The 16,538-nt window shown below is 40.0% G+C and overlaps 2 protein-coding genes across 3 annotated transcripts; both read right to left on the reverse strand.

Moving 5' to 3' along the window:
* Nucleotides 1-361: 361 nt before the first annotated feature.
* sqlea (squalene epoxidase a) lies at nt 362-10,792 on the reverse strand (the record flags this gene model as incomplete). The annotated part of the gene is made up of 12 exons (XM_079560676.1): nt 362-607; nt 5,321-5,408; nt 5,504-5,600; nt 6,161-6,303; nt 6,844-6,939; nt 7,042-7,213; nt 7,975-8,088; nt 8,170-8,266; nt 8,739-8,916; nt 9,410-9,662; nt 10,050-10,168; nt 10,444-10,792. 12 exons carry the CDS (start codon nt 10,790-10,792, stop codon nt 415-417), a joined length of 1,899 nt encoding a protein of 632 aa, XP_079416802.1. The 3' UTR covers nt 362-414.
* A 73-nt stretch (nt 10,793-10,865) lies between these two features.
* Nucleotides 10,866-16,476, reverse strand: LOC306966473 (uncharacterized protein). Of its 2 annotated transcripts, XM_079561240.1 has the most exons (14): nt 16,366-16,476; nt 16,029-16,105; nt 15,871-15,943; nt 14,404-14,516; nt 14,240-14,265; nt 13,997-14,134; nt 13,788-13,897; nt 13,394-13,489; nt 13,210-13,293; nt 13,005-13,131; nt 12,824-12,929; nt 11,559-11,741; nt 11,376-11,450; nt 10,866-11,296 (listed from the first exon to the last, which is right to left on the reverse strand). In XM_079561240.1, exons 1-14 carry the CDS (start codon nt 16,391-16,393, stop codon nt 11,213-11,215), a joined length of 1,320 nt encoding a protein of 439 aa, XP_079417366.1. In that variant the 5' UTR covers nt 16,394-16,476; the 3' UTR covers nt 10,866-11,212. The 2 variants fall into 2 exon arrangements, with proteins under 2 accessions (XP_079417366.1, XP_079417367.1); XM_079561241.1 differs by lacking the exons at nt 15,871-15,943; nt 16,029-16,105 and having other exon boundaries at nt 16,366-16,449.
* Nucleotides 16,477-16,538: the final 62 nt, after the last annotated feature.

Consider the following 16,538-nt stretch of genomic DNA (forward strand, 5'->3'; position numbering starts at 1 on the left):
ATATTACAAATGACACGTACTCCCTCAACCTTTTTCTAAACTATTACTTTTTTCAGTGTCCCTTGAAGAGAAATTATTCCAAAATACACATTGGATCAATACAAATATATACAATTTTATTTACGGAAAATTGTCAAAATGCCATGGCCCCACATGAACAGTATAGAGTAGGTCATATACTGTGATAGTCAAAGTGCTTATTCCCATAATAATTTATATATGTACCATCTTGAAATAAGTGGTGTCATTCCTTTGCTTCTATTTCACAATCCATGCTGTGAATAGAAATGAAGGCATGGGACTTATTGTCACAAACAAAGCATGTAACCCTTTCCAGAACTTCCAACATTTTACATTTTTTATATTAACAGGTTTAACTGTGTTAAATCTCTCCCTGTCCAGACTTTGATTTCTTCAGTAAACCAGGTACTTGAATTCAGAGTAGATGAGAGGAAGCATCACAGTGCAGGCTTTGTAAAGGATGGCCCCGCTCCGAAACAGCGCCCTGTGTTTGGAGCTCCATGACTCTGATTTAAAGTTGAAGTAAACAGCATACAGCGCAACGGCAAAGAAATGTCCGATTAGAGTCAGTGGCCGGGGAGTCAACCTGCACGACAGACAGAAGATTATGGAAAAGTTGTTAAATCTCGCAGACTGGAAATGAGTCATAGGAGACAGACCAAGTATTGAATACTATGAAACATGACTTTTTACATGAAGCTGAGTAACATTTTTGAGAATCAACCCTCTTAGTATCGATGCTGGTGTTGCTACTGAGCAAAGTAATTCTCAACTCATCACTGGATGCAGGCTAATTTAATATATAGCCTACATTAGCATATAAACACACAAGTGAGTAAAGTTTTCGTGTGGAAAAAATAGATGAAATGTAATAGACCGGGAGCCAGACCACCTCCTCAGGCACATTTTTGCTACCTTTTCCAAACTAGTATCTTTCAATAGAGTATATCCTGGGTCATTACCAGTGGGGACCCCCCATTGCAGCTCGGCCCCGTTCGGCTGTGGGACCCCAAAAACCACTTTAACGGTACAGGCTTCAAACAGAACTTTGTGATTCTATCCAAAGTAGTGCTGTGGTCACATACAGAGTCACAGATGAATGAAATTTAAAACAAAGAAAGCTGACATGATGAGGAACGAAGGAATATGACAGTTTTGGGCTTTAGCTTTTTCTTTTTCCATATATTCAACTATATATCTACAAAAATGAAAAATAAATGTCATATAGATAAGAAAAGCACTTCACAAATGAGTGCATTATTGTCTTTTTTGTTTATTTTTACCTTTTCAAATGTAAATAGAAAACTGCCCCAACTCATTAGCTTCACATGAAGCCCAAGATGAGCTCAGTACCTCAAACGGATCAGCAGCTATAACAGAAAATGTGTTCCATGTTCCCTCTCAGAGCTGTGGAATTCTCATGCATTTGTCCATATAGGCCTGTGGGAACATTCCATGGTGAAGTTACAGCTTTTTGGACGACAGTTCCACTTCACCTTTTTGGATTTGCTTCAAACTTGGCACAGTTGATGTTGATATACTAAATATTCTGTGAATACAATTTGAGCTGCATATCTTTTTTAATTTATGAGTTTTAGGGCTTTTCAAAGGGGGGTAGGGTTAAAATCAGGCCTTGATGCAACTAACAACTTTCACTAACTTTGGGGACTTTGGACATTTGTGACAGACTGTTGGGAATTTTATTGCTTATTAAATTAATATACATTATACATTATTATATCAAAACATTACAATGACAATATATAAGAATATGCTGCCAGTGTCACTAAGTGTGATATATGACGGTTCAAACATATGTAACATTAACTTAACAACTAAGAACAGTTTAGGACCTGTTCATCAGCCTAATGCGACTTTACTTAAACTACTCAGTGTTTACTGAAGCAACATGTATTGCTTTGTGGTTTACCGTCTCTTCTATGCATTTGTATTGCACCTGCTGTGTTACTAGTCCACACATGGGTATTAACGTATTGAGGAGAGACACAACTTTTTTTCATACAGTCATCAATTTTTATGTTCTTTGTTTATGCTTTCTCCTGCAACATCTTAGTTTTATTGTAAAAGTAAATATTGGACCAAATTCACACATTAAAATGACCATTTGTGAATATTCACCTTTGGATTTTTTCCTAAAATTATTAGAAATGTGTGTAACGCATTCTCCACTCACAAAAACCTGACCTGCCTGTTGCTGTTGTATTAGAGTAGATTGAACTTTAATGTCTACATCAGTTTAGATTTGTCTTCGGTTTACCATCAAGTGCTATAGGTTGATACCATACCATAAGTCTGAGTCTATCTACACCAGGGGTGTCCAAACTTTTTTCATGGGGGGCCGCATATTGAAGTGTACACGGGGTGAAGGGCCGCAGATCAGTAATTAGTGCCGCAAAACCATCGACTAGCAGAGGATTAAATTGTGCCCCCCACCTCTATCTAAGCTTAAAACCTTCATGCAGCTCAGTCTAACAGTAAAATGTTAGTTGTTTGGTTAGAATTGTATAGAATTATTATATTTCAAATAAAAAGGTCCATCTCTGGTGATGTGTACCGATACAGCAAGAGGCCGAGGGCCACCATAAATTGATCTGAGGGCCGCATTTGGCCCCCGGGCCGCACTTTGGACACCCCTGATCTACACCTATTGTGGTTAATCTTCGGTTTAGACCGAGTTTATGTGTGGTTCGACTGGATTTTGGATCACATCTACACCCAGTCTAACCTTAAAAGAACAGGTTTAGGCTCTGAATCGGTAAACACAGGCTCAGACTGGGTTAACTCAAGCTCCAGTTAGACTGACTCAGGCAGGGTTGCCAGGTCCTTGGGCAGGTTTGACTCCTGAGACCTGGCAACCCTAGACTCAGGTCAGCTTTAGACTGGGTAAAGGGGAAGGGAGTCTTATTTTATATAGTGTGTTTCATGACACAAGTCCCCCAAAGGGGGAAAAGGAATGGGGATTTTCATTCATGTCATACCAGCTGCAATGCAGCCAGTTTCTCCTGGGGCAGACTGACAGAAGCGTGGCTGCTTAAATCTAGACCACCAACTCACACTCACTTAGATGTGATGTTTAGATGGGCTTTGATTGGATTTAAAGTGGACTGGACAAGCTCAAATTTAAATGATTGAAATATTACCAAATACCAATACCACCAACACTTGGGTCTCCAGTACTCAGCGGTGATAAGCTACTGTTGTAGCCACAGGTGCCCTGGGAGCTGTGGCTATGGAAACAAGGCTGCCAGTATATGTTTCGACCAATCCGACCAGCACATCTCACTCACACACTACATTCATATATAGACAATGTGGGCTAAGTTTCATGCCCAAGGACACAATGGCAGTATGCACCTGCGGGAGCTTGGATTCTAACCGGCAACCTCACAATCACGACTCCGCTTTACCATCTGAGCCACTGTCAAGGGTAGAAATGGGATTAATTTTTAGAAACAGTCCACAGTTCCTGAGGTGTTATCAAATATGAATGATATCACATGTATTTTTGTTATATCGTTAAACCATACCAACCTTTTATCAGCCGAGGGCGATTTCAAGAGCATTAAGTTGTTTGAGAGTTACCAGTTAAAAACGAATCCTAAAGACTTAGACGTTCTGTGTAGTTATAGGATATTGACCCCATAATATAGCAAAATAGTTTTGTTTTAACCTCGTATTGAGTCACATGAACAGAAACAACTGTATTTGTATTTGATTCAAGAAAAATAAGTCTTTTATACCTTAAAAAAAGTACTTTCGTTGGTGACCCCTGCGTTAAACCATTGTGTATATTATTTAGAGATGACACTGGCAACATATTCGGTATTGATTGTCAAAGAGGTTTTGAAAAGTAGAAATAAGTACTAAAATTCCCAACAGTCTGTCACAAATGTCCATAGTCTCTAAAGTTAGTGAAACTTGTTAGTTGCATCAAGGCCTGATTTTAACCCTACCCCCCTTTGAAAAGCCCTAAAACTCATAAATTAAAAAAGATATGCAGCTCAAATTGTATTCACAGAATATTTAGTATATCAACATCAACTGTGCCAAGTTTGAAGCAAATCCAAAAAGGTGAAGTGGAACTGTCGTCCAAAAAGCTGTAACTTCACCATGGAATGGTCTCACAAGCCTATATGGACAAATGCATGAGAATTCCACAGCTCTGAGAGGGAACATGGAACACATTTTCTGTTATAGCTGCTGATCCGTTTGAGGTACTGAGCTCATCTTGGGCTTCATGTGAAGCTAATGAGTTGGGGCAGTTTTCTATTTACATTTGAAAAGGTAAAAATAAACAAAAAAGACAATAATGCACTCATTTGTGAAGTGCTTTTCTTATCTATATGACATTTATTTTTCATTTTTGTAGATATATAGTTGAATATATGGAAAAAGAAAAAGCTAAAGCCCAAAACTGTCATATTCCTTCGTTCCTCATCATGTCAGCTTTCTTTGTTCTAAATTTCATTCATCTGTGACTCTGTATGTGACCACAGCACTACTTTGGAAAGAATCACAAAGTTCTGTTTGAAGCCTGTACCGTTAAAGTGGTTTTTGGGGTCCCACAGCCGAACGGGGCCGAGTTGCAATGGGGGGTCCCCACTGGTAATGACCCAGGATATACTCTATTGAAAGATACTAGTTTGGAAAAGGTAGCAAAAATGTGCCTGAGGAGGGGGTCTGGCTCCCGGTCTATAATACTTCTGACACGCTCATGTGAGTATGTGTAACTTTTGATGTGTGAGACAACGCCTTGTTTTGCAATAATAGTAATAGTAGTCTCCACTATTATTTTGGTTAAAATGTCATTAGAAAACTATATCAATGGTACTTTTCAGACCAAGGACAATGTCTTAAAATATTTGACCTCCCAAGTACCACCAGGCCTAGATTAAGAACAAATTAGGACTTAACTTAAATTTAAATCAGTATAAATTGGTCTAAATTGAGCACAAACTATGTCTAAGCCAGAAATATCAAACTTAAAACCATTACTAAAGCATAAATAAAAGTCTAAAACTGCAGATGACTATGCCACCTGAAGAACTTGTTTAGTTTTATCAGGATCTGACAAGGGTTTGTAAGATCAATCCTGGGCTATTTTTCTTTTAGTGGTTTGGTCGTCTGACTGGGCACCCACTGGAAAAAGCATTAAACGGTGTGGTGCATAACCCCTGTTTGAGAACCATAGTAGTTGGATTGCTCTTCCAACTCATCCAATCTATGGTTTAGGGCTGTAATTTTACAACTGTACAATTTTTATCATGTATGTGCTTACACAGCTAGAAGACCAATAGGACCAGCGACACATTCCCCGCCGAGTTTAAAATACTGGAAGCACGCTTTCCTCAGCTCCTGGAGAGAATCTGGAGAAAACATGCAATGCATTACATTACAGACTGTGTTTCTAAAAATGGTCATGCAGTCTTTTGATGTAAGGTAAATGGCAGTAGGGACTCACTGTCGGTGGCAGCGAACAGCTCGTACAAGGCTTGAGCCAAAACATTGACGACAAAAGAATGTGATGACTTGCGTTCCCAGTGGAATTTTTTCTTTGCCTATTGAAAAGTAAAAAGATGGTGTGAACACAGCACTTCAGTCTCCCATCTCCCAATTCATAAGGGTTAACGTAACTACTGATGTAGCAGTGCACTGTGCCCTGGACAAATGCTGACACCCCTGATAACTAGACATAGTCATTATAGAGACGTCTGCGTCACTCCATGCACATGATTAATAAACAATATCACAGTGAGAAAGATTTGTTTGTATTTTATGCCTTGACAAAGCTATAGTAAAGGGTAGGGCTATTCAACTATAGGAAAAACAATAATCACAGTTATCAAAGTCATTAAAAAAATAATTATATGGGCATATTATATCAAATATGTTTTTTCCTTTGTTATCTATACATAGCCTACATACACATATTTACAAAGAAACACGCATACTGTCCATAAACATTCAAAAATTATATTTAGTGTGCAAAAAATGTGGTAAATATAGTTAAGTTAATAGCAAACTAGGGGAAAAGGAAGTTGTACTAAATGCCATGCTAAATGAACCTGTGTCCTCAGCTGAGTTAAAACGGTATCTCGGACTCAAAATATTCAAATACCTGCAGCATAGCCTTGTCGTCGTACAGGTCGGGAATGTTTTTGAGCAGATCTCTCCATATGCGCACATCGTTTAGAGCCACACTCATGCCTCCTCCCGTCAGAGGGTGTCGCATGTTGTAGGCATCGCCCAAAAGGAGCACACCTGCCAGACACAGACTGCGGTTTGTGTTTCAAAAGACATCAGCAAGATTTTTCTAATTCAATATGATCACATTTTCTAATTAGTGCCGAAATCGCAGTGGAGCGTGCAGTTTCTCTGATGGCGTGGCATCTGTTTAATGATGGTCTGAAGGCTTTTTGGAAATGAAAAGCATATTTATGTCACCAAAGCAAATTTCGTCATTTTATTTTAGTTTTGCCCTTCTGCGGTTGTCTCCTGGCGTGAAGTAACTTTAATAGTGATTTGGCAAACATTTTATTCCCCTTATGGTGCAACCCTCTCCATTTATCCTGGCTTACCACAAACAGTACACCGGGTGAGAGGTTTGTTTTTCCCCATTAACAATATGTTCCCATTTTCCAGTTATTGCCAAGTGCAAATGAGTGTGTCATACAGTTTTATTAAGGGATTTTTGTTTGCAAAGCCCTTGACAAACAGGGGAAAAAAACATACTGTTTTCAGATCTGAGTATCAAAGAGCTACAATCTCCTTTAACAACACACAGCGACGTGCTTGAGTTACCAGGTTTGTTGACGGGGGAGGGCGGGAGGAAGCTGGCGGGCATGGATCTCAGTCTGTCGTTCTGCAGCGCCTCCAGGAAAGGCTCCTTTAGATGCTCTGAGGAGGACACAGACACTGAACTAGTCCTAGTATTTGACATGAAGGTTTAACTGTGGTTTAGTCGTCATGGATCTGATTGACTTTGTGTCCATGCTTTACCTGGCAGTTGAGGGAGGACCCTCTCGACCATATAATCTGAGAGGTTGCGGGGCATGTCTCCTCTGATGTCCACCAGGACTCTGGTCTGTGTGGAACAGACCTGATAGATGAGGATAGGACTTGGGTTTGCGAGGACCAGCTCTGCGTGGTTGGCTTTAAACTGTGGACAATTCTGAGCAGACACAAAAAGAGTCAAACTAAATGTGTTATTTATAATTAAAACAACCAAAGCTTATCAAGATGAAAAGAGAGAGCAACTTTAATCTATATCAGGGGTGTCCAAACTTTTTTCATGGGGGGCCACATATTGAAGGGTACACGGGGTGAAGGGCCACAGATCGGTGGTTAGTGCCATGAAACCTTTGACAAGCAGAGGTTTAAAATGTTCCCCACACCGTAATTTATGCTTAAAACCTTCGTGCCAGCTCTTTGTAAAAGGTTCATACTGTCTTCTTAGCCTATTATAGTTTTGTTCTTTTAGTAAGTCAGAAGGTTTAGTTTACCTGCTTTAGTCATCCTCCATGCCAGCTCTGTCTCACAAGAAAATGTGAGACAGAGCACATTTTATTGGTTAGTTAGGTTAGAAACAACTAGGTTAATTGTTTCTAACCTAACTACTAACCTAGTTGTTAGGTTAGAATTGTGTCGAATTATTACATTTCAAATAAAAAGGACCACCTCTGATATTTAGTGATTCAGAAAAAAGGCCAAGGGCCAACAAAAATTGGTCTGAGGACCGCATTTGGCCCCCGGGCCGCACTTTGGACACCCCTGATCTAGATAGAAACAAATGATGATTGACAGATGCACTTATGAAAGATCACTTACGGAAGCCAAGATATCTATTTTATGTAAAAAGTTAGTGTTGTTCTTATAGAGGATTATAAACTAAAGGTAAAATGAGTAAGTAATACACAACTAAAAACAAAGTACCTTCATAAGACATCCAACAAAGTGAGATGATGTGTGCGCTTTCCCAGAAACAAGGCTTTTTCTGAATTTTGAGAAGCATCCGTCTGCCACCACTGTCAGAGCTGGATGGATCACCTGCAAAACAGAATAAATTAACTTATGAACAAAGAGGGGGAACAAGTACATGTTTCCAAGAATGTTTTAAGTGTCCCTCACCTTAATGTCTCCTGTTTCTTTGTCTTTGTATTGGACTCCTGTCACACAGCCATCCTCCTCCTCCAAACTGGTCACTGTGCCCTCAATGAAAGAGACACTAGAGGGCAGAGTATCACAAACAAAGAAAATCAAACATGACACAAACCTTGAAGATAGCTGTGTTAAATTCAACTTATCAACTCTTTGTATTTGACTTAAAGAAGCAAAAGGTCAGTTAATTTATAAGACACATTTTTTTGTGAGGCTTCTTGTTGAATTGGCACTGAAGCAGGTGTGCAGCACAGTTCAAATGTTAAGTGGGCTCTTACTTTTAAAAGCACCACTGACAGGTGTTGTTGTTCAGCTAAAGTGTCTTAACAGTGTGAACACTATAAAGACACTTTAGCCGTCTTGCCTGTAAGTGTTTTTCTTCTTTTTTGGGCGCGAACTTTGCCTGTAGGCTTTTTTCGAAAGTGCTGTTATGACGAGTAAGTGAGGAACATAGATTAAAGGCTGCCCAAGAAAAATGGCTGTATAAATAAAGTTTCTTCTTCTTTTTATTATGCCGTACAAATTTACACCAGACTCACTTGGGCTCAGCCATGGCAGCTCTCCTCAGGCCCATGATGAAGCGCCCGTGATGGAAGGCCCTGCCGCACTGCACCCCTTCTTCAGCCTGAGGGTACGAGATCTCCACCTCCGCCCCGCTGCTTGTGTCGTGAATGACGTACCCATTTACGATATGCGCATCCAGTCCCTCCACTGAAGCTGAGAGAGCAAACCAGGGGAGGATATAGATTGGACGTACAATGAATTCAGAAACTTTTCAGATTTTTAAATTAACATTCTAAATATCAGCTCTCAACAAAGTAAACAGAGGGGTATGAATACTTCCTGGACCCAATATATATTATTTATCGAATAAACCACCCCACTTCACTTCAACAAAGTGCTGGGCTTGATTCCCAGACCATGCAGGCCCCTCTGTATGGGGTTCATCAATCCAAAACATGTACTAATTCCTCCTATTCTTGAATCTATAGCTCAAGATCTGGACATGTGTCATCAAGCGCTGCATTGCAGTCGCCCTCTGCTCCTGACATGTTTGACATTGAAGGTCTAATGTAGGGGACACATTTCCTTGCAAGGACAATAAAAAAAGCATGCCTTACTCGAACTAGATTCGAACTCACTGAAATATGACGTGTTCAGAAACCATTTACAGAATGATTGTATGTTTAAAGTTGGCAAAAACCCTCACCCTCCAGCCCCAGAGCCTTGAGAGCCTTGTATCCTCCAGGCTGCAGCAGCTCTCCGACAATGCGGTCAGGCTCTTTGAGGTCCCTCTCCACCACAGTCACCCTCCTGCCATCCCGGGACAGTACCGCCGCCATGGCCGACCCCAGAACGCCTCCTCCAACAATCACCACATCAGGCTCCTCTGTGGCCGCAGCAGCACTGGAGTCAGAGGCACTTTGTGGGTCCTGAATTACTCTTCGTCTTGTCCTGAAGCCCTGAAGGAAAAAGGATGCAAACATTTTTAAATGTAGGCTAATTAACAATGGACGTTTCAATCCTACCAGTCTCAAATATTATATGAATGAATCTATATGCTGTAAGCCAAGCCACATTGACTTTAAGGTTTGATCTCACAATCAGTCAATTATGTATTTTGTCTTCCTACATGGGTTACATTTAGATGCTACTTTTTCTTGTAAAAAATGTAATGTATAATGTAATAAAAGCAGGGAAAATAAATGTTTTTTGTTTGTTTTTTTTAATAAAGGGTCAATTCGTACAATCTACGTCTTAGTAAAACTTCATATAATGTTGATATCTGATGCAGTTTTTTAGGTCTATCTTTTATTTTTCCTATCCATAAATGTAAAATGATAACTTACCTTTTTAGATGAAACCTTTGTTGTGTCTTCCGCTGAGTTAGTCTGGAAGATTAAATCCTTGACAAAAGGCACAACTCCCAGAAAAGTCCAAGACGCGTTTAGTAACTGGGACACGCTCACTTTGTGCCCGCAGACATATATAAAATAAAGGAGCAGCGCTGTGATTAATAACGATGCTAATAATAATTCTGTGTGGAGAAAAGTCAGCACCATGTCAGACTTTTTATAAAGATAAGTAAAGCTAGCTATTCCTAGAAAAGTCCACATTTTTAAAAGAAAAAATTGTTAAAGTTGGAAAAAAAAACTCCAATATAATCTTCGGAGGGGAAAAAGTAGCTGATCTGTGTTGCTGTTTGCTACAAAGAGATCAGGCAGAAGTCCGTCTTTGAAGCACCATAACAATCTGCAGACGGTAAAGGTGATGCTGAATAATTTATGATAATGAGAGCCAAGGACAACTTTGGGTTTGTGGCCTCTTGTCCCTCCTCCGTGGGGCCAAATTCGCCAATGAAAAGTGAGAAGCCGGTGAGCAGAGCTCGCGCTATTCTCTGATTGGACAGCAGAGCAGGCAGTGAGCCTCGGTACAGGTTATGATTGGACCAGCTGCTGCCGGGCCGGTAGTATGATCTGATGTCAGTGGAAAGGTGCAACTTTCTACCCCTGTGCGGAGGGAGGTCTGCAGGAACTATATGGATTTTCAGAAAGAGTGTTATATAGTGTTGCTTCCTTTGGCAGTCAGCCATGTGAAACTGCAAGTTTAGCCAGAGACAAAATGACATAAAAAAAAAACATCACCAGAGCTTCTTTTCCCCCCCAAACTTTATTATTAAATCACTATAACATTTACCATTCATGAGTTCACAAGATATTAACATGAAAAAGAAGAGCATTCCAAGTTAAGTCACACATATGTACTGAAGGACCTCAGTAACTATAAACATGTTTAGTAGCCTGGAGACTAAACCTTTAAGCATGAGTGCGCCTACATCATCCGCTTTACTGACTATGCTGCCTCATTTTGACACATTTCAATCATACTGTAAGTGCATTATTATATGTGTTGTTCTATGTCGTAATAACAACTGTATCTATTGAATTACTGAAATACTCTTCATTAGCTGGAGACTTCTTTTTATGTTGAAATACAGTAGAAACCATATTATTTAAATGTAGTGATTGAAGATGGTTTCATATTTTTCTTGCTTTCCAGACGTGACTTTCGGTTCTCCATTCTGCTTGATGTAGGCCTGAAATAAAATGCAGAAAATAAATTATTACACAAGAATATCTTTTTGCTCATTTCCACTCAAATTCAACTCTCGTTACCTCTAAATCTTCTAATGTGGCAGAACCATCATCAACTCTCTGCCCGAGGCCATGACTGTAGCTTGAGTATCGCTCCTAATTTAACATACACAGTCACATCATGGATTATGAAAACATTTGCAGATAAACAATAAAATGTAGACTGTCAAGTCAAGCTGAACAAATAACTAACATGTACTGTACCTTTACCAAGCCTGACAGAAGTCCGTCTTGAATGATACGAACAGCATTTCTGAGCCCTCTCGCAAATGCATCCATTGCTCCAATATGTGCGATGAATAAGTCCACCAGGTCCGTGGACTCTCTACGCACTTTGGCATCGAAGTTGAGACCTCCAGGTTGAATCCCGCCTTGTTCAATGATGGTCTGAAACACAAGAATTAGACATTACACTATGGCTGATTAAGATTTGATATAGGACTAAACTGGGGTAGACTAGCACCAAGAACCACTGTGTGTGACTTAAGTGGTGCTTAGTAGGGACACACTGCCCGTTTCTTTTTTATTTCCAAACCGCTTCAAGCAGTCACTGATAAAACATTCTTTTGTGCATGGTTTGAAGTTTCTCTGATATTCCGGTCTTGTAATACTTAAAACATGATAACATATGTACTTCCCTTGTCCACACATTGTGGTTCTGAGTAAAGGTTGATACTATAGCAACAAGCTTTTGAAGAAAGAGAGCCTGCACTCTCTATATGTACACAGTGAAAGATACAATATATGGCACACCAATTGCCAGAAAGGCAGAAGAGGGTGCACAAGGCACTGGTGTTGTATGGCAGAGGTGGGCATACTGGGGGCCGAGGGCCAGATCCGGACCCTCAAGAAAGTTCGTCCGGCCCTCGACTCTCTTTCCGTAATTTACATAATTTTTTCTGCTTTTTTCCATGGCGAATTGCGTATACTAGAGACACCATTACCATCCCCAGAGTGGGCTCAAATGGCTCTATATTTTTTATTTATTTATGTATTTCATTCAGAAGTAACATGGAAGTCAATGCATGAAGTCAATGCAGTTTGAATGAAAAGGAGGATCTTTGATATCTGCCCCATTGTCAACGTTCTGTTTTTTTGTCTTTGTGGTAAACAATATTTCCTGTTAACATCAAGCAATTTCCAGATATAATTTAGCGCTTTTTGCAATGGGAGAAACTTAGGTGAGTTATTGTTGGTGCGGCCCTCTGACTCAATTCAGGTAACTCATGTGGCCCCTTATAAAAATCAATTGCCCACCCCTGTTGTATGATCTTAAGACAAAGCAAGAATTGTGGAGGGAAAAGGGGGGTTGTAAAGGCTCTCCTTTGACTAACATGGATAGGATTAGAAATGGGCACTTTGGAGAAACAGTGTAGCTTGGGTGGCTTGTGTCATGTGAAAAGCACCATACAAATAAACTTATATTGCATAATGTTTATTGTTTTAATAATCAAAATGACCTAACTTACCTTCATCACTAAAGTGGTGTTTCTAATGTCCATGGGGAACTGGTCTGTGTCCCATCCCAGGTCAGGAGAGCCCGTATTTGAGTCCACTGAACCCAACATACCAAACCTGTAAACAAAAGCAAATGAATAGCATTATCTCTATTAGAATCTCTATTAGAATAAAAAGTTATTTTTGTCTTACGATGAGGCCATAACAATGTCATGTTCATAGGAGTGACCAGCCAAAGTGGTGTGATTAGGCTCGATGTTCAGCTTGAAATGTTTCTCAAGATCGTAGTGCTTCAGGAAAGCAATGACACTCATTGCATCTGTTTAAAAAAAATCTTTAGTACTTTTCAGGCCTAAATGAAAACCATATTCAAAGAGGCAATATTAACAAAACACACCATAGTCATACTGATGTTTGCAGGGCTCTTTAGGTTTCGGTTCAATTAGAAACTGACAATTCAGCCCAATCTTCTCCTTGTACTCTGGGAATAATTATAGATGGATATAGTGTTGGCCCATAGTTTATAGTTTATAAAAGTCTTTATAACATGTAACATTTTCATTATTTAATGAGATACTTACGGACAGCCATTTTAAAGAAGTTAGCCATGTGCTTTAGCTCAGCACCCACATCACTGTTCAGGATAGAGTGGAAACCCTCCCTTCCACCCCAAAACACTGAAAACAAATAATTGCAAAGCATGTTACATGCACAGTGATCAGGCAAAAATGTCTTGCCTCCTACATCATACAAACTACATTTGGACCTGCTCAAATCAGTGCTTATTATTCCACAACTCAACTTGGGACATTGTTTGCTTGTTGCTGAACATATTCCCACACACTATCAGGAGCCAATGCCATAACAAACAGACAATTATCAATTATTTACCAGTAGTTCAGCAACAAAAACAATAGCCGTGAACCTCAATAGTCACAACGATTTGCCTGTATGTATTTATAGCGTCTGTCATACCAAAGTTTTGCGCTCCCAGCTTTTTGGCAATATCCAGACCTTTCTTCACCTGAGCTCCAGCGTAAGCGAGCACATGGCAGTCCGGGTTAGTGGCTGCACCATTCATGTACCTGCCGGGTCAAGAACAATATTTTTACTAGGGTAAAAGACTAAAAAACAATGAGCAAAACATCATGGGTAAAACTGCCGGCACTGCTTGTTGCACTGACCGTGAATGAGCGAAGAGGTTACAAGTGACCCACAGCACTCCGACTCCAGTCTGGTTTTGCAGCTGCAGAGCCACGTCTGTGATCTCATCCAGGTTTCTGTTAGATTCCTCCAATGTGCTGCCTTCAGGAGCCATATCTCTATAAGAACCATGCAATTTGACTCTCCTAATAAGCACTTGTAGCAGAATTGTAGGGACAACAGTAGGGACTACAATATACTGTAATGGATAAAAGATCAATTACCTGTCATGAAATGTGTAATATTTCACCTGCACAAAACCAACAAAGTCTGAATAACTAATATTGTAAAACAACCATGACAGTTATTACCTTTCATCATTGGAATGTTTTTAATCTTATTTCAAGGTCAAGCTATATAAAATGTATTGTTTATTTCTTTTACTCACACCAAGTTTAGTGAAAAACTCGAAGGCAGCTCTGACACGCTTTTTGGCCGCTTCCATTGGAGTTCCTTCGTTCCAGGGTCGATGAAGTGTTTGGAAACCGAAAGGATCAGCGCCTGAGAATGAGAATTATTCACAATCTGTGCCTGAGAAAAAGCATTTCAAAGTGCATTAGTATTGTTCAAAGGTTAGAATCCTACAAAGTGTATGTATGACGGAGGTTCACAAACTGTAGGTGGTGTTCTGGGACAACTACAATTTTTGATGTTATTCTTTTTATTTTAAGCAGCGTGGTTTCATTTATGCTTGAGTAATGCATTTGCTTTAGGTGTTTTACTCATTTAGACATGGCTTACCCACAGTTTAGATATAATTTACCTTATGTCCCTCAGCCCAGATTAATCCTGGTGGCACTTAATTCATATGAAAAGTTTGAGAACCACCGTTGTAGGGTTTTGCCTTATCCTACCTGCCAGGCCCCTCCTACAATTCGTTAAAAAACTATTTTGTATTATAAAAAGCATGTAATCTGGCTAGGCTATTCAAGCTAAAAGAATTTACCCACTCATAGCAAGATGCAACACATATTATTGGCCACTTCGACCCTTCTCTTTGAAATGATATCATATGGACCATGTTGTATCAAATATAGTGAATTAACCCTTTATTAATTTGCTCAACCATTTGGTAGAGCACGCTTTATCTAATCAAATGTTCTTAATCTGCCTATCGCTACCATTTGGTTCAAGTGTGTAATACTCCAAATATCCAGTTTGGGGTTGGACCAGTTTAGACCAAGTTTGGATTGGTTTAGAGCGGGTTTGGATTTGTTTAGACCTGGTTTGGACCGGTTTAGACCTGGTTTGGTTCAAGTGTGTAACACTCCAAATATCCAGTTTGGGGATGGACCAGTTTAGACCAAGTTTGGACTGGTTTAGAGCAGGTTTGGACTGGTTTAGACCAAGTTTGGATTGGTTTAGAGCGGGTTTGGACTGGTTTAGACCAAGTTTGGATTGGTTTAGACCTGGTTTGGACCGGTTTAGACCTGGTTTGGTTCAAGTGTGTAACACTCCAAATATCCAGTTTGGGGATGGACCAGTTTAGACCAAGTTTGGACTGGTTTAGAGCAGTTTTGGACTGATTTAGACCTGGTTTGGACGCGTTTGGACTGGTTTAGAGTAGGCTTGGACTGGTTTAGACCTGGTTTGGACTGGTTCATGCTGGTTTTGACAGGTTTTGACTAATGTAGACCTGGTTTTTGCTGGTTTAGAGGAACTTTGGATTGGTTTTATGCTGGTTTAGATGAGGTTTGGACTGGTTTAGAGGAGATAACTGGGAGGTCTATCAAAAAAATAAAAACATTGTTTGTCCCCCCAATGGTTAGAAAACAATAATTTTAAAAAAACGTGTAGGGAGTAAAATTAAAAGGTTAATATGTTATGTATGTGTGTGATACTCAGCAGCCTGTACCAGTTCCACAGAAGGAGTGCCAGTAGCAGACTGAGAACCTCAGCCAGTCCCCCATGGTCTTCCCCATGAACACCTACACAAACACACTGGACTTTGAGACAGGCCCGTGAACTACAATCGTTCAGTAATTCACGCTATGCTGTAAATGGCCCACCCACCTCTTCCGCATTGTAGTGTTTGAAGCACATGACATCTGCAGGACCAGCATTGGGAACATATGGGATTTTAGAGATTCCTAAAGAATAGAGGGAAAGGTTATGTTTGCACTGCATTAATATACAGGTGTAGGTCTTCCAGATGCTTATTAAAATTATTATTATGATGCACCACATGCGCAACAACATCCTCCAACAAACAACTTTGAAAGCAGTCTGGAACTTGCACAAACAGTGCAACACTCCGTTTTAGGGAACAGTTTGTTTACAAAATAAATGCCGACCATGTTCAAAACGCAGAAAGACAGCAGGGACTATGAAGTAAATACGCCCTATTTACCAGCAAAGAATTCCTCCTGCGCAGACATTTCGGCAGTTTCTGCAGCTCAATCGGCGGATTGTTCAACGAAAGTTTGTGCACGTCATGGAAAACTCAGCGCAGTTTCACTTTTGAGACACAAGATGTCGCAACAGCTCTTAAAACGTTGAGCCACTCCATACTTTAAACTTGTC

The sequence above is a fragment of the Gobius niger genome (genome assembly GCF_951799975.1).
Source record: "Gobius niger genome assembly, chromosome: 8".
NCBI classification, from domain to species: domain Eukaryota; kingdom Metazoa; phylum Chordata; class Actinopteri; order Gobiiformes; family Gobiidae; genus Gobius; species Gobius niger.